General features: G+C 39.6%; 1 protein-coding gene across 1 annotated transcript in view; it reads right to left on the bottom strand.

Moving 5' to 3' along the window:
• The window catches only part of LOC110951154 (intermembrane lipid transfer protein VPS13B), a 75,932-nt gene that overhangs the window by 52,482 nt on the left and 4,663 nt on the right, over nt 1-18,787 (bottom strand). Inside the window, exon 4 of the mRNA XM_051956823.1 lies at nt 2,579-2,696. Coding sequence (XP_051812783.1) covers nt 2,579-2,696 — 118 coding nt within the window. The remainder of the gene's footprint in view (nt 1-2,578; nt 2,697-18,787) is intronic.

Raw genomic sequence — 18,787 nt, 5'->3', positions numbered from 1 at the left:
ATCCCCGACCAAACAAATGCGGTTCTCACAAACGGTGGCCACTGGTCCCCCACAAGCAGCAGTAAACATAATCACTCACAGAATCGCCCAAGGTGGAAGCACTTGGTCTTTGGTCTTTGTGTGGCTACCAATCCCATGGCATATGAATTAACATCCCTATTTTCCACCCCAGAGCGAACAAGTGGGATAAATTCATTCAGTATGTTAGAGCTTAGGGCCAAATGATTGGATAATTGCAAGTGGCTGTCTTTTGGTGTCGCCATGTTTTGTTTTGGTTATTTTGAAAGGGAGGGGTGAAGATGCAACACAGCAGTTTGTCGACATAGGTGCTGATGAAGAGGTAAGACTGGTCCCTGGCCTCTGATGCTGTCACTGCTAAGACAGGTCTTCTTTAACTTGTACACATCTGCACATGAAGAGTTCATTTGCAAAAACAGATAACTCCGTTTTGATAAATATTCAGAAAACTTGAGATAATATCAATCAAACTGAAGTTGAGTGGATTTGACTCAGTAGAAAATACATGACAAAATAGAGAAAAAATGAATTATTAGTGTTATTATTATAATAAAAATGAGTTTTCTGAAAATGGAGTTACCTGTTTATGCAAATGAACTCTTCACATACTGCCACATGACTATTCCAGCCATCCACATCTGCCTGTGTCTGGTAAAAGCATTGAAATGTGACCAACTTCAAAATTCAGGAAGCATATATGTGGCTTTAAAAAGATTAAGGATGACGGCCAGAAAAGAGAAGCCCCAGTCACCTGCATTTGCTCCCAATCAGAGTCTTTTAAAGTAGATTTTTAGCATGCAAGTCTAACCAATATTTTTGTATTGTGTTTTACATTTCTTCATCAGACAGCTGCATTTTGCACAGTCTAAAATGACAACTGTATATATTTCGTAATGTATCAGCATACTATATACATCAATATACATGATATAACATTTATCTTAACAGCATCTATCGAATAATAATGTCTATATAGTAGTATTTACATAATGCGCAGAGTATCAGTATCAGGGTCACTCTGTTCTGTCATGAGTCTTTAAAATATACTTTTGATTGAAATAATAAAGTGCCATTTAACCACAATATCAGTGCTAAAAATGTGTGGTTTGCTTGCAAAAATAGGCATTTTCTTCTAATTCACCATGACTGATCAAGTGGAATGGTTGGTGTAGATCCTTTATGAACAAATAACTAAAAGTGTGTTAAAGTGTCTGGATGTCACAGGACAATAACATCTCTACCATGCCAACAGAATATAAGAAGTCTACAAAATTACCTATGTGCACCGCTGTGCTTCAACCTTACTTTTAAAAAACATCCCTTAACTACATTAAATGCTCCTGACAGGTTTGGTTTGTATCTTATTCTTAGGAAAATATCCTCTGTCTGAGTCATAGCAGGTTAGTTTTACCTCATCTACCTTTTAACCTCTACCTTTTAATTAGGAAGGCAAGGATTACGGCATTCATCTGCTTCCTCACGATTATTGAGGTGCTGCAACCTCTGACCCCAGAGTTGTCTCTACAGCCTGTAATGGGTTGAAACAAGGACCGCTGGTGAAACAGTGTAGGGTTTGCACACAAATGAACACAGACACACTAAAAACCCTACACACGTGTGCGCGCGCACACACACACGCACGCCACACACACACACACACACACACACACTGACATAGAAACACACACCTGGGATATCTGTTGGAGGCAGGCCCAAAGGGAGATGCTGGGGTGTGAGGCACCCTGCTTTAACAGCTGGGGAGAGATATTATCTCATAACATCAGGCCTGGAAATGGATCCTCCCCAGATACAACCAGCCAGGAGTGTAAGTTCATGCATTCATGGATACTAGGGCTCTGGGAGTGAACCTTTGGTTGTTAGACTGACCTAGCTCTTACGGCTCGGGACCTCCATCTCTCTCATTTTTTTTTTCTTCATTTCTACTCTCTAAAAGCTATATCTTTTATCTAGATTTCAGTCTCCTCTGTTGCACCTTCTTTCTTACCTTTGCTGTTTTAGTGATAACATCCTAATTTTTCATGAGTTAGTACTTTTTTACCCACAGTTGTGGGTCTGAGAGGTGTGTTTTATCCTGAGTAGTAGTTTGAGTATTTTAAAAGATTTACTAAGATTGCAAATCCTTTTACATTTATAAAGTTATTTAAATAAGATTCAAATTCTCTGTGAAAGCATAAACATAAAAAACCTTCATTAGACAATATAAGACTCATATAAATTACTTTCAAAAGCCCAATATCCATTCACAACCATTCTTTGTTAAGTGAAGTGAAATGAAGCGCTGCAGTAAAGTAGACATGGAATCCATGGCCCTGTAGGAGGCATGTGGTCAAGTGGCCTTGTTGATAAGAGCCATCACTATGTGATTTATCACAGACACATCCCCCACGCTCACTCCAGCTGATTTACACTGGTGAAAAACACGTGCTATAAGACTCGTACCAAAATCAACATTTCCCAGAGTATAAACAGGTGCTACAGTCTGGTCATTCTCTGAGCAGGGACGTAGAACAGCCTCACTGGGTCCAGGGCCATCACTCACCTGGGGGCAGGTCCGGGTCGCTTGGGGCAGCCTGCTGAATGCGACGCGGCTTGGCCACAGCCTTGGAGCTGTCTGAGACACTGCGACTGGTGGAGCTAGAGCCGCTGTCGTGGTCATCCTGGTGGAAAAACAAACAAGAACGCTTGTGAGGACAGAGTGTGAAGTAAACACAGGGATTCACACAGAACTCTGCAGAACTCAGGTTTACTCTGACAGTATCAAATGAGAGTAGTTGTACACAAGACAAGTCTGCATCAGCTAAGCATTGATTATTTAAATTTTCATGCATTGTTATCTAAGCTGCAATCAGAGCAACCACCCTAGATTATGAACAAATTCTGTCTTTATCTGGTTATGAAGGTTAATTAAATTATTGTAAACTATGTACCTGTTCATCTGCATGACTGTATGTGTAATGAGCAGGGGAATAATGAGGGGAGTATCTACCATATACCGCTGTTTCTGAGTTATAAGCTACCCCTTACACCAAAACTTTCCACGAACCTTCCTCCCATCCCCATTTACCAACCATCCCCATGGCCTCTACAAATAAACTCTGGTCCTTGAATGAGAAGGGTGAAGGTCTCTCCTCCACAACAACACATGTCATCTGCACTCAAGAGACCAGCAGCCTGTTAATCTCAGGAATGCAAGTACAAAATCTCTGTGTGTTTATGTGTGTGTAGGATTGATGATGAAATGGACATCCCCTTCAGAGATGAGCCTGAAGATAAACAAAATGAGCCAAGATACGAGGTAAGGAGGTTATTTATTGGTTCAGCCTGTAGAGTGCCTCAGGCTAGTGTGTGCTCTGTGACTAAGACATGAGGTGCAATTAATACAATAGAGACATGAGGAGAAACAGTGGAGGGGTCAAGAGATTGGGGTTAAAGGACTAAAGCCAGACTTTTACTAGATCTACTGCTGGGGTAAACACCTTTGCAAGTCAAGTGTAGCAGATTCATAAATGCAAAAAAAATGGAAGTTACAGGGAGTTCCCATGTTGTTCTTGTTGATACAATTTCAGTATTTCTTTCTAGCAATTTGTTTAAATTTTCTCCCAAAGCTAAAAGCATGACCCAAGGCTCTCATATCTGATGTCATCAAGTGACAAACCCTGGAGAAGCTCCATTAACAATAAAGCCTGACGTTGTGGGCTTGCAAAATTTTGAATGGCAGATTGTCACCTTTCTACAGGGGAACTTGGTGTCTTATTTTCAATGTTTAGGAGGGGTTTGCACGCTCTCAGCTTTGGATGCAACAGTTCATAATCAGAGGTTATGAAACTAAAATTTGTTAAATCTGTTTTTATGCCAATGAGAATTATTTGTCCAACTTGGAATATAGCCAACACTGCTGTAAAAAAAACAAACTCTGTAACCACTTTAGAGCATGAATTTGGAATATAATGGAGAATAATTCATATCAGAATTAAAGCATGAACTATTACTACAACAGCTAAAGTGTAACTACTCTACAGCTACTACACATATTGACAAATACCTCATAGTCACATTCATGGTAGACATAATCCTGTAACAGTGCATGGTAGGGAAAAATGGAGAAAGATAAATGAATGCACAAAAGAAGTCTCCTATAAAAGGTGGGTAAAAAAGAAACCAAACATATTAGAAACATTCTCAAAATATGAAAGTCAATGAAAAGGTGGAGAGTAAAGTGATTTACCATGCAGTATGGCATTGATTAGGGGTTACTGCAGCACTGTAACCTTTTCATAGTCAGCCTGGGTGGCAAGTTAGTCACACAATTTGGACAAAGAAAGTGGAGATCACATGTGTTTAGCATTTAAGTGTCTCAGGAGTCACCCCTTATCCAGACTAATGTAAACACAAAAGGTGTCAAAACCAAATATATTTGGCTACTCCATGTGCACACACCTCATTCACAAACACTTAAATGAGCAAATGAAAACCCATAGCCACACCTTCCAGGAAAATCACATGCTGTACATACTGTACATACACGTACCCCACCACAATTAACACGCATTCCCTGTTTCTGACACTATTTAATGACAACAAACCCTTTTCGGTCTTTGTGGTCGAGCAATGAAGATTTGGCTTTAAACATACTTTGCATAATTTGAGATGTGGACACACTGACAGAGAAGCAAGTATCCCCCAGTGCGGTAAAGTAAACACGCAATAGCCAAAAGAGACGAGAGAGGTTCTGGCAGAAATATTTACACTTTACTTCACTAAGGGCCTAGGCGGTAGAGCTGCATGATGCGAGCAGTTTTTCCCTCATCAGTGAGTGGTGGGAATTAGTAAACAGAGAGGAAGGAAAAATAAATACTTAATCAAGGTTCCAAAGAATGGAGATTGGCATATAATAAGATATAAATTTGTTGCTCATTATTCACACTTCATCAGGATATTTGTCATCACTTCAAAAGTTGCATCTGTAATATTTACATTTATCACACACAAAAAAGAAAAAAACAGACTGCCTTTTAGATTAGGTACATTTATAATGAGACACACTCACATGTTGCAGTGTTTAGTTTACATCACAATACAAGACTTGAGCCCATTAGAATTAAAAACAGTCTCCCTCCCTGCAGACTTTCATATCTATACCTAAAGGAATGCATAGCCCTGCGAGCCAAGAGTACACTGAGTTCAACAGCTTGAACTGCCACTAAAGAACAAGACTGCCAAATTTGGAAGTAGCGCAATTAAGCGCTCAATGTCACCGTGGGCAGTGAGCAATTCTCCAGAGGCGAAAAATGCCTTTTCAGAGGGAAGCCCTGGGACAAATGAAGTCTGCCTCAGCTGCTGCCGGGTAAACTGATCCCTCCAATGCCACGGCAGGGCAGAAGGCAAGGAAGGGAGGGATGGAAGGGTAGAGAAGGAGAGGACAGAGGGACCAGGAAAAGGGGGGCAGCTTCCCCTGCAGACATGTCAACTCAGCTGTTGACCAAAGATGATGGTAGTTAAAAAGGAAAAGAGAGACAAGAAACAAAGAGATAAGTGGAAAAAATAACAAAGAGGGAGAAAGTGAGGCAGCAAGGCCAAAGGTAGTGGAGAGGCATTAAGAGGGAGAGAGAAAATGAGACCAGAATTAAAAGCCCAGAAAAACGAAGCAGGTCCTGTCCCTGTGAGTGACAGGCGAGGGGGACCCCCTACTCAGAGGGTAAGTGGGCACCCATGGAGGGTTAGGGCACAGGAAGGCCAGACACGACCTCTGTGCCCCTGCAGACGTCTGGCTCAGTCAGGGACCAGTGTGTTGAGCCTGTCTGAAGGGTCAACTCATATGAGCTGCGCAACACATTAGCCGAACCCCACCACCACCTCCAGCTATTAGGAAAGGCACCTCTGCAGATCCTCAACGCAGTTTCCCTTGTAAAAATAAACGAGTTATAACCGACAGACACTAGAAACCAGGAACATCATATCTGCCACTGGCAATGTAACTTATATGTAAACTGTGATATAAATAAGTAACACCTGTGGAGAAAAAAAAAAGAATCAGTGAGTCAATTCAAGCCATTTCAGGTCATGACAGATTTTATATTTTCTAAGTATTTGTTGACACTGTGTGAGTTAGAAGTTAACATATTCTTTAAAATAATTTAAGCTTAATGAAAACTATATGTGCACCACACAATGTAAAGTGTGTTTAGGGGAGCAGAATAATTCCAATTTCTTGTCATTTGAGGCCTAAAATGAAACAAAACTGTCAGAGTTTGTTTTTTTTTCCTAATGGATATTTGCAAAAAAATAAAGTATGGGATTTTCTTTTTGTTTTTCTTCACAAATGATGACTTTTAATTTCACTTTAACACACTGAAAAAAAAAATGTGGGCAGGGATTAGCAGCCGACTACTCTGCTTGCCTGCAACTGCCTGATCTTTCAAATCCAAACATTTTTAAAACTGGTAAATTTCACACAGTTTCAGCAGATTAATGGGAGCATGCAGACCATTGCTGGATAAACACACTCTCTGTTATTGTTGTTTTTCCTCTGCAGGTTGCTGGCGAACTCATGCTGACATCAAAGCAGCAGGCCTGCAGATTGGAGGCCAGGCAGGGAACGGCAAACGCCTACGGAGTGAGAAAATAAATGAAGGACACCCGATACCTCCTTATCTCAAGCAGACCTCCTCCTCCTCTAAATTACTCATATACACATACAAACAAAGACACACTCTGGGTATGACAAGCAGAAGGCCTGTCCCCCCACATCAGGCTCCAAAGAGCCCCATCCAGCAAACAAACTCCCTCCCTTTTTCTTCAGAAAACACTCACAGAAAACATGTTTTCCATATGATTTCCTTCAAACCTAATAGAAAACCTCGCCAATACTAGCTCCCAGTGATTCATAGATTACACTGTGTATGTGAGGAGTTTCAGATTGTTTTTTCAGAACATTACTGAAAACACTCACTGCAGTGATACACACTGAGCAGAAAGCCGACTCCTTTGCTCCTGAAACAGTGCCTCTGTTTTTAGTGCTGCTAGTTCTCATTTCTCCTCCACATGTCAACCTGCACTTACTGTTTTTGTTCCTTCATCTATCCAAATTCCTTCTTCACGGTCTTTCTTCTCATTTTTGCTTTTGTTCATGTTTCATTATCTTTATCGGTAATCCAGCATGTCACTGTCATCTTCATCTATCCACTTATTCTAGAGCTTCGTATTCAACCGATAACCAGCTAGTCTCAAATTTGTTTTAACGGCGATGACTTTAGTTCTCATAACAATGATTTACAGCTGGTACAAAGAGGAGTTAGACATGAAAAGGGGCTCAGTGCTTCAAACATACTGTCACAGTTTGGGATGGTTCCAGTAATGTCAAATGGTATGCAGCCACTTCTTTTACACAAGCAGCTTGAACCATTGATGACAACCCAACTGGAATTTCAGCTAAAAAGAACAGCGCTCATCACAGTTGACTCAGATTACCTTCTCTTTAACGTCCCTGGGCTTCAAACACATCCATCTGCTCAACTAAAAATTAGCCGCTAATGGCTTTTTAATGAAACTGTAACAAATGTAGTAAGCTATTTTACCATGATTAAAGACAGGGGGTTCATTTTCTCCTCAGAGGTAGAGTACAGAGGGCTACTGCCAGCTAAAGCAGCAGGGACAGACTTTCACACAATCAGAAACGAACATTAGAGTTACACTCAAGACAAAAAGTTGCATACAGCGCCACATAGAAATTCATGTGGCCAGTCTTACACACAGCCTAAATGTAAAGACACATACTCTAAAGAACACTGTAGAGCCATGCAGCTGGAATCCATGGCAGATTGGAGGGATTAGAGCCTGAAATTAGCCCAGATGAATATCACATTGTGTGACATTCTGAATAATTATCTCAGTGAAAACAGCTCATTACAAAAATGTGGTCTTCCTCTCTCTTTCTTCCTCTATTTCAGAAACTAAATCCACTACTGGGAAAGAAAGTCTGTATTTACAGTGGATATACTACACAAAATAAACATTACAGTCCTGAGATGTACTTAATGTTCTGTCAGATATAAATTGAAATATGCATTCCATAGCCGTCTTTTTCTGAGCAAAGAAAGTGGGAGTCTGAGTAAATGAAGCACAACTTTTTCAGTATGTGTTAGCGTAGTCAACCTAAAGAAACTGCTACTTTCATACTTTTAGATATGTAGCACATGATGAAATACTACTAACAGTTAATAGTCTGCAAATTTTATAAAACAGCACAAATGGAAAATTTTAGGCACAGTGACTCAATGTACATATACAGACCGTGAATATGCTGTTTTTGTGGGAAAAAAGAAACATCTGATGCATCAGTTTTCTTTTGTGGCACCACAACACTACAATTCTGGTACCAACTTGGGTACCAACCAATGTGAAGCCAACCTCGATTTTCTAAAGACACTTCTATTTTATAATCAGTTATAAACGATATGTAATGTGTGTTTTTCAAACCCTTCATACCTAAATAATTAGCACAACCACAACAGAGAGGAGACAGAGTTGTGGGAATTTTTGGAATCCATTAAAGGCGGAGAGGGCTGTTTACAAGGTCTGTAATAGCATAAGTGTTACTAAGCACATTTCATCTCTGCAGACTGTTAAGCACGAGGTTAATTCCACAAGCAAACGCCTTCTTTCTTTCAGAAGCACAGAGTTTCATCAAAGGGGGGAACCAGGGACATACAAAAGATTCCAAAGTATCTGCCAAAAGGAGAGTGCATAATTATTAAACTATTTCACTCAGGAGGAATCACAATGACACTAGTGATGTCATGCTGGAGGTTTCAGCCAAAAGTGCCTCCACTTTACCCAAGTAAAACTGGCTATGTTTAATATCTGTCTCCAACATACCCAGAATAACAACAAAGACAAACAGGGATCCCAGTTACAGAGCAGACCCACAGGGAGAAAAAGGAGGGCTTCTGACTTTGGAGTATTTTATCTGGACATCTTGTACAGTCGTTGTCTGTGTATTATCCACATCGGACCATTGGTCGCAGTTTTAGTACAGATGTATAACCAGGCGACAGTAGAAGAACTGAACAATAGGCGGCTGAAATAAGTGAAATACAAGAAAACCACCTAAACTGTGAAGAAACCCCTTTGTCATTGAACAGAAGTTGAGATAAAGATCTGTCCTACTGCATCTCAGTAACATAGATCAGCGAGTGTCCACTGTTTATTATAAAATGTGCCAAATTTAAGTGCATTTAACCTCTAGCCAGGACCCATTACAGTGTTTCCAACTCCAAGCCATTTTCTTTGGTCTTAACAGCAGCCCTCAGCTAATACCAGCAGAAAACAACCTTGTGTTTACTGTACAGTAGCTGATGCTGCTCCAGTTAAAGTGTGCATAATTCTCCATTAATCTAATAAATCTCAAAGCCAGTGTATTCATGCATGAAATCGGTTTCTTTGTTACAAAATCGCATTTTTTTGCTGGTTATTTCCCCACAACAATAAGCAGGTCAGCAGTAAAACATTATAAAGCAGAGGGAGCACTGAGGTCAGACCGCTTTCATCCCTGCTAACAATGTTTGTTTTCCCAAATTTTTGTTCAAACAAAAGATTTTAAGTCATAGTAACGCCAATCCCAAGACCTGATTAAAAGCCAAGAACAAGGAATTCAGACAGGCCAGTGACTAGTCCTGATGTAGGTGCCGTGATGGAATTTGGAGACAGGCTGAACAGTCTAGACCACTGTAATTTCAACTGAAGCCCATTCAAATTTTTCTGTGTGACCTCTTGATATTTCTATACCATGTTCTGCTGGTGAACTGCACTGTTAGTGTTCACCTAACATACCGAACTGTCACTGCTGAAAAGCAGAAAACATAAAGGAAAGAGAAGAATAAAGAAAGTGAAAGACAGCAAAGAATGAACAGTGAGAAAATCAAAGATTAGAGAACATGAATCCATGACAGAAAATTTAAAAAAAAAAATTAGGAGTGAGACAACAGGAAAGTGGCGGGGGGAAAAAAATCAAAAGAAAATGAGACATCGAGAGAGAATCGGAAAGAGGGAGAAATTGTTCCCGATTTAGATCTGAGAGGTTCTGGTCCTTCAGATGTCTCCATCAGCTAACCACAAGCCCAGGCTGAGCATGTGAGGCATGCTGCTTACGCTGGCACAGCTACCCCCTAATGCTAATAACTGCAATGTGTTAGCTACAATAAAACACTCTGCACAGACCCCTGACATACGCAGACTCACACACAGACATGCAGAAGAAAAAAAACATCTTAGCTGAGTAAATTACGACACACACGCAGAGGAATTCCCAAACATGGAAATAGCATCAGTTAAAATCTGTCACTTTTTTATCCAAATAATAATTATTACTGTTATTCCAACTATTTATCATATAGTTAATCTACTTGAGAAAACCATTGTTAGTTTTATAACAAAATGAAAATAATTTTTCATCGTTGTAAATGGTACGGGAAATTAGCATTCCAATAGAGACATTTCTTTTTGTTTTGGTGAGTTGCTGACAACTAGTGGTCAGGATCTGATTTTAACATAAACTGACATTCATCTGTCAAAACAGAACCATCCGTTTTCTGAGCTTCTCCCATTATTTCATACCCAATATCAAGCACACTGGGCAAGATATACAAGTATCCTTCAAACAATGTAAGCACCAGCCTCCAAGAACAGCGCAGGCAGTGGCTGAGGCTACTCTGACAACTTAATTGCACATGTGAGGTGCAGCTGGAAGGCACAAACTGTAGAGGCCTAACTGTTCTTGGAGAGTATCAATGTTCTGAAACCAGTAAGATAGAATAAATCAAACAGAAAGAAATGGGAGACGACGTTCCGTCAATGTTGAGAAATACCAAAGCCATACTGCAGGAGCTTTGAGCACGCAAGCGGAATGCAGCAGGCATTATGTTTGCGTAGCCTTTATAGACTGGATCCAAAGCAACTGAGGTACTGTCAACATCCATCAGCTTACTTGAGAGATGGAAAACTGTCGGCCTTACCGAAAAAACAAATCTCTTCAATTGCATGTTTGTAACATCTTGGATTTCTCATCTCATCATTGTCCACTTTTTACCAGATCTCATACTGATGCCATTAGTGAAATAAAAGAAGCCATTTAATTTCATAACTTTCCCTAATTTGCATAAACCATTAAAACAGAATGCCCATGTCTAGTTGAAAGCAATAGTATGGGTCCTCTGTTTTTTAAATACAAATATATTTAGAAGTTATAAAACTAAAAGTAATTGGAACTGATTGATTTCAGACAAGCAAGTAGCAAGGGATTAACCCTCTGTTACTGCGCTAAAATAGGCTGTTTACTGGGCTGGCTGCTTTGCCAGTTGGGGAGCTTTTCCTATTTAGAACTATCTTAGAAATCCAAACATGCAATGCTGGAAGAGAGGACTTAAACCCTTAAAAGGGACATATTAAATTGCTGCAAGTCAGGCTCTAAAACAAAAAAGTTTGGTAGTGTTCCCAACACGAAGAACAGCAAGCAGTTGCCAAACATTTTGGTTTTAATAAATTTGAAAATGGCTTTGTGTCTTTTACATCCACCCATCCAGAACCGTTTCATCCAGTGGAAGGCTGTAGAGTGTGCAGTGGAGCCTATCCCAGCGGACACAGGGCAAAGGCAAAGAAAAACTTGAACAGGTCAATCTCAGGATCAACACAGAGTGGCAGGCAACCATGTACATTCAACTACACCTACGGTCAATTTCGAATCACCCATTAACTTATGCATCTCTTTAAACTGTGGGAGAAAATCCACACAAGCACATGAAGAGCATGCAAAATTCACTCAGACCCTAAGTGAGCTCCTTTATCTCTATGTGATATTATACTTACATTGACCACCCTTCCTGTATCTGTCCTCTGTTTTCTCAACTAAAATTATTAGACTGAATTACAAGAAAGTGTGTTAAACATCATTTCTGCCATGTAGTTATTAATCGAACTGAATCCTGCTCTAGAACAAAACTACACCAAAAAGCCTGCTACTGGCTAGCTCTGCATATGTCATTTTACTGGATAAAATATCCTGCCTTGTATGTTGTCATCACTTGTATAATAATGGTCAAGAGGTGAGTGTCTGCTAAACAGGGTCACACTCACTCTGGAACATAAAACACAGACCACCCACAGTTTGTGTAACATGGAATTATACACACAGAGGCAACAAGTTACTGTGTTACTCCTTTTTGTGACTTTCTGTCTCACTCAAAGAACAAAAACATCCATCTCTATAAATGTGGTTAGATTACATGAAGAGGGATATAATGAAAATTGACAAAATGTCTGGCCATTGTACAGAATCCAAGACACACATTAAAATTAAACAAATGAAATGGAAGCTTGTTGTGGAATACAACTACTCAAACGCAATGATCTTAAAGCCAACATAGAGCGGTAAACTTCTTCCCTAAACTAATGTAATCACTTCTTATAGTGTCTGTTTAGATTTAAGGCTCATTAAACAGTCTTCTAAATTGCAACACAATATCCTCCCAGATTTTCTGTCAGAAAAAAGTACTAATAGAGCGAACATTAGACTTAATTGCAAGGTAATAGTTTCCCCAACTACAATATCACCAGGAGCACCCAGCAAGTAATAAGCTCCATTGAGGGATTGCTCGAGTCCGGATGGCTTGAGAGCAGGGATTAAACTGTGGAGCAGCAGCATCCTGCCCAGTGTATTGATCACCACTTGACTCACTGGATGCAGGAAGCAGTGGGTTTAATTTTCCCCCAGCTGCTTTCCTGTGTCTGAGGACTGTCTGAAGAGCGGAAATAAACTCATCCCACCAGGAACCAAACTTTCACCAAACCTCAAAGACAAAGCAGTGTAACGCTATGGTTTGTGCAGCTTTGGCTGATTCACCAGCAGTGCTGGCTGGGTGCGAGACCTTTCGCTGGAATGACACACTTGTGCATAGCCTGCTGCAGATGCTTTAAATCAGCGTGGAATGTCAAACATAGATCAGAAAAAATGGGTCACTTTGTAGAAGACTTGAGTAAGAGGAAAGATAAATACAGTACAGTGAATTATAGTATTTGATTGGTTTAAGTCCTAGAATATGTTTTGATGGAAAATGTTGTTGGCCAGTAGATGCACTGTAAGACTACAAACATAAGTTCAGCATTAAACACAGACTTACTGACTGAAAAATTCAGTATTATTATAACACTGCGACCCTCTTCACATTAAACAGTTCTGTCACTAACTAGGCTGGCCTGAGGCTACCAACACCCACTTCTCTCGTCAGTCTTCGCTCTATTCTCATCAGTACAAATCACATACGTACTCTCAAATCTAGACAAGACAAATAGCAGATATTATTGATCACTGTTAGATTTCTGTGCAACTCATCCCCATTTAAATACAAGTGACAATCGACAGCACAAGTTTGAAGATGGATCATAAAATAATCAATATGCATTTGTAGGAGAAGGTTACAAAATGATCTGACCAATTTTAAACACCGCTGAGGCTTTACTTTCGAAGCAATGAAAATACTGCCGTTTTGCATGACAGAACAGAAGACAAATACAGACCCAAAGTTATGTCAAATATCATACCATAGCCATGCACATTTTGAGGTATAGGGATTTCAGTTTTATTAAAATTAAGGTTCTTTGAGCTCAAACGGACAAAAACAAGTGAGAAGAGATGGTAAGGCATTGTGTTAGAGGTGGTACCGATAATTTTTAACTAGTCTTTTTTTTGCTGTTGTCGTCTTCCCTTTGTTTGCTGTTTATTAGCATTTTTACTAAAAATGGCATGCCCAGTCATCACTAAAGCATGTAATTGCCACCACAGCAACAATCTTCAAGTGTTTGAGATTGGAAGGGTTCCTTGCTACAGTCTGGTCTTCAGTTCCTTCCACAGATTTTCAATCTAATTCAACTCTGGACTCTGGATGGGATGCTCCAAAATGCTGATATTGCTTTCTTGTGACAATGTCTTTACCACCATTTCCTGTTGGAAGGTTCAGTGCTGCCCAAGATTTTCTGCAGACTGCCTGATGTTTTCTTCAAGAATTCCAGTTCTCTCTTCTCTTGATGCCTTTTAATTTGATAAGACTGCCTGTCCCATTGGCTGAAAAAAAACACCAAAGCATTACATTCCCACCAACATGTTTGACTTTGGGGATGCTGCTCTTAAGGTATAAAGCCTCTGATTTCTTTCACCAAACGAAATCCATCTCCCAGTGTCCAAGCATCTTCATAAAATGTTCTCCTTTGTGTAAATCAGCTTTTAAAAAGGCTAGGTGAATTTTTGCGTGCCCATCCTGGAGAAGTAAAGTCCTCCTTGGTTGGCGTCCATGGTGACTAGATCAGAGTTTGCCTTGATATTTTGGTTCCAGAATTGCTTAGATTCATCAGGATGGCCTTGGTGGTGATCCTTGGATTCTTCTTGGCCTCTCAGACTACCATTCTTGTCAGCGCAGGGGTCACTTGGGCTTCCTCCCAAGCCCCTTGAGGCTTTCCACAATGTGCAATTTCTTGTAGTTTTTGATTATGCTTTGTACTGTTGCCACTGGCACTTCAAAACACTGGCATATGGCTTTATAGCATTTCTCCATCTTGTGAGTAGCCACGATGCACAAGCTTCTCTCAGTGGACCTTAATAGCAAGCTCACTAAGCTCTTTGGTTTTAACCATGACTTGTAATTGACGAACTGATGAGAGAACTACTGCATCAGCTGTTCTTAATTTATAGTGTATTAGAATGCTCTGGAATGTGGCAGAAATTATCAGGACAATTTGGAATGGTGTAAAAGGCCACACTTCCTAAAAAAAAAAAAAGTCTGAAAATTTTAGACAGCATTTTTTCACAAAACAAAAAAAAATTGTTCAAATTTGTCATTAACATCAGTCATGTTTTGTCAGTTTTTCAAGTCAAAATACATTTACTGGTCAAATAAAAAATGACTGTAAATGAAAATTTGGCATAGGTATAAAAATGTTGGCATCAACTATATACAGGCACCTACACACATAGACCCTTTTCAACCACTCCCTAAAGCACATACACTCAGCTAGTCATCTGTCTCTATATTTCTCTTTGTGTCTCATCAGAATGCATGCTCCAGCTTCCAACCTGCCTGAGGAGTCCACAGTGTGCCAACATTACTCCATCTTTTTATTATTTACAGTCCGGGATGGGTTCTGTTACTGCTACAGGGGGTTGGATTCAAGGAAAATAGATTCTCCAAAGCTCCATGCCTTTGTCCTCTGTATTCTCAGTCATGAAGACAAGGCCCCACTGAGCTGATGATCAGATGGATTTATCGTGCAATCTCTGAAACTCATTTACTCCTGCAAGCCGGAGAATCAAAGGCAAGATTTCCGGACAGCATTGGGACAGAGATTATCCAGTTTGTGCTATTTGATTGCAAACTTCCACGGGCTGTTTCTTTTTTTTTTTTGTTTAACTTCTTTAATTTTTCCTTTGTGTTTTCTGACTTAAGAAAGATGAGCTGAATAGACACAAGTACACAAAGTTTCACTCTGTTAGAAAAGACCATGTACCAGAGACACTGAAAGTGAAGTTACATTTCATTGGCATATTCAAAGTTTTGCTGACTGACACAAAATAATGAATACAATCAGCAGATTTTTTTAAGTGCCCCAAGTTGTGATGCAGAGCTGCTACTAAGCAGGCTCATTCCAGTGCATCGTCCAACACTCTGTCACCATCATGTCAGAGATGTTCCGAACAAGTAATGTCCAACCCAGTCAATAGTGTTGCCCTTGTCAAACATTTTCGATGCTTAAAACCTGCACATTTCTCCTGCATTCCGCACACTAATTACTGTTTTCTAACCATTTAATATATTCCAGTACTTGACACCTTGCTATGAGATAATCAACATTTTTGCTTTACATGTGAGCGGTCAAAATGTGTTGCTTCATAAATTAATAACATGTTGATGATCTGTCAATGAGAAATAAATATATCAATTTAAACCAGAAAGCAAAGCATAATCACAGAATACCACTGACACGGGTTGCACACAGAGAAGCTATGACAGTCTCCACATCCCAGATTTCCTATTTAGTGGGCTGTGTATTGAAGCCCTGGATGGCAAAACCACAGGTTAAAGCAGTAAGGTCCAAGGTGTAAAACTACAGCAGGTCGTACTTTTACGAAACCTGTTTTGATACACATAAGTCAAATATCACACCTTTCTTTCTTTTGGTTTAACTTATAAAAGTCAAAGTAGCATGCCTTTGTGTAGTAGGTGGTAGGTTTAGCAATGGAATAACTTGGGTTTTTAAAGAAGTCTTCAAGAAGGGGTTTCCTAATTCACATGTATTACCCATTATTTAGGAGCAATGAGGTTTGGTGGTGCAAAGCCCTAAAAATAGTTTGGAAGGAATCTAACAGAAGAAAGGCCCTAGTAGGACCATATGCCAAACCAACAAGTCTCAGAGGCACCTCCCCAAATCATCTTGAGGCAACGCATCAATCAGAACCTCCACATCAGTGGCAAATGCACTCAGCAGCCATAAAACTCCCAGATCAAGCAGTGAGCAGAGCCAAAACCAGAAAGGCTCTCCTCAGTAAACCCAAGCCCTTATCTTTGTCTCATAAAAAATAAAGAGTGTCTGAGAGTGCTATGATCCACTGTAACTGCTGTCCAGCCAGTTCCTTTCTGTCTTTGCTGATCACACCTCATCTTCAACATCTGGAGCAGTTTACAAAGTTGTCAAGAAGAAACAAAATGTGCGCGTAATTTTGCAACATTACATCAAGTTTTGTTGTTAGGTCATTCATTAAGAAAGCGTAATCAAGTAAAAAATGTGAACTTGCTCATCTCTGTCACTGCTACAACTCGGTGCAAGTATATGGACAAATCTGGAAAATAAAGCAGCACAATAAATTCTATCTACCACAAAAAGTTTTATTCATCTCCTCATTACAAAGTGAAGCTTTGAGGCACTAATGCCTTAAACCAAAAGCTCTTCATTGCATTGGAGAGCTTGAGTATTTTCAGTCAATAGACACGTAATGACAAAAATATATTCATAAAATAAAGATTACAAAATGTCCTGGATAGTTCAGAATATAGTGGGAAGTTTGGTGTGAAGCTGCTAAAACAGTAGATTGCTGCTAATGTTTTCTATGAGGCAAATAGGATGCTAGATGGACAGCAATAGGGTGGCATTAGGGACAGATTTCAGAAACAATGCATTATCTTAGGTCTTGGCATTGTCAGATTGCTCTTTAATTTAGAGTGAGGACACTTCAAAAAGTTCATTCATATCAAGTAACTCAAGCAGGGCTGCACTGAGTGCACATTTACACTAGAAAATGAAAGAAGTTAAGGCTGACTACTACAAAACCCTTTCATCTATATGACCAATCTCCTGTTACATACATTGAACTCTTTAGTAAAGAGCAGCTCGGTCTGGTTTTATATGTAGTCCCCAAACACTAATAATTTAACTCACCAGTGAACTATAGCCGGTTTATCTTCATGCACAATCAATCAGTGAACTAAATAAACACAGAAGTGATTTAAAAATAGTGAAAGCGTGTAGATTTCTAAGCTTGCTGCAGAACACCATGTGATTTCAGGACACTATAACACACATATAAAATCTGATACATTTTGTTTGTAAATGGCCGCCAGTTTGTAAAATTAATGTCAAAAACAAGTTGACAACATTTTTTCTATTACCATACTTTCGGCAGTACAAGTCCTCATTACAGCTTATTTTAGGCAATTACACTGTCAGCAGGAGCTGTAATCTCCAACTGCTGCTAAACGCCCAAATTTCCACATTTGCTGGAAACTATAATTGTGAGCTGCTCTTGGTGTTTTGCAGATGGGTCCTATTGAGCAATCTGAATATCCCTAATATTACCCAGTTCCTCTCAAGGGGAAACACGAACATTAAAAAGGTCCAAATAATTCCAGTCAAATTGCACAGTCCTTAATGAACTTCAAAAGATGTGCGGATGTTTTTACAGGCCAGCACTCAGGCTTTAACAGTAATTATGAAAACAAACCATATTAATGATATCATTTATCATTTCCACACTTCGGCCGAATGCGGTCTACCACAAAGTTCCTGTCTGTACTGGACAAAAGACACACTAGTAATCTACTAAACTTAACAAGTAAGATTTTCCATGCACAGATCAACGTTTTTAGTTCTTTTAAAAATCCTGTGGGTTTTTTTTAAGAAATTACATGAGGGCTTCAGGGAGAACTGTCATGGCCCAAATGTTGCATGCACCTATTTCAGCCTCACTGCACCCCTACCAGAATCTGATTAAACCTGAGCCAGGGCTGTATTCTACATGAACATGATAACTAACTTCCACAGAAGTATCATTTTTTTTCTGTGAGCTGATATGGCAAAAGCCTACCTACCGACCTTTTAACTTCAATCAAGGAAATTCTCTCTGGGCTGTCCAAAGCGGGAAACTACTACAAATAGAGATGCTAAGTCAAATACCATACTGCTATTTTTATAATGTTCAAGCAAGGCTGAAAGTGCTATAAAGATTTTAATAATAATAGTAAGAGGCAAGTTATCAAATCTCACAAATCTAAAGCATGTAAAGAAAACTGGTTTCATTTTCTTGGCTTCAGAACACAGTAGTCAGCCTCCTGTCTACCACTAGCATAGTAGAGAAGTGTAGTGGCTCATTTAAATTCCACATGCTAGAAGGATTTCTGCTGTAAGTCTGGCTTTACTCCAAATTATGTCTCTTGGG

Source organism: Acanthochromis polyacanthus, chromosome 12 (assembly GCF_021347895.1).
Source record: "Acanthochromis polyacanthus isolate Apoly-LR-REF ecotype Palm Island chromosome 12, KAUST_Apoly_ChrSc, whole genome shotgun sequence".
Taxonomy (NCBI): Eukaryota; Metazoa; Chordata; class Actinopteri; family Pomacentridae; genus Acanthochromis; species Acanthochromis polyacanthus.
The sequence above is the reverse complement of the archived record's forward strand: the minus strand, read 5'-3'. Positions and strand labels throughout refer to the sequence as shown.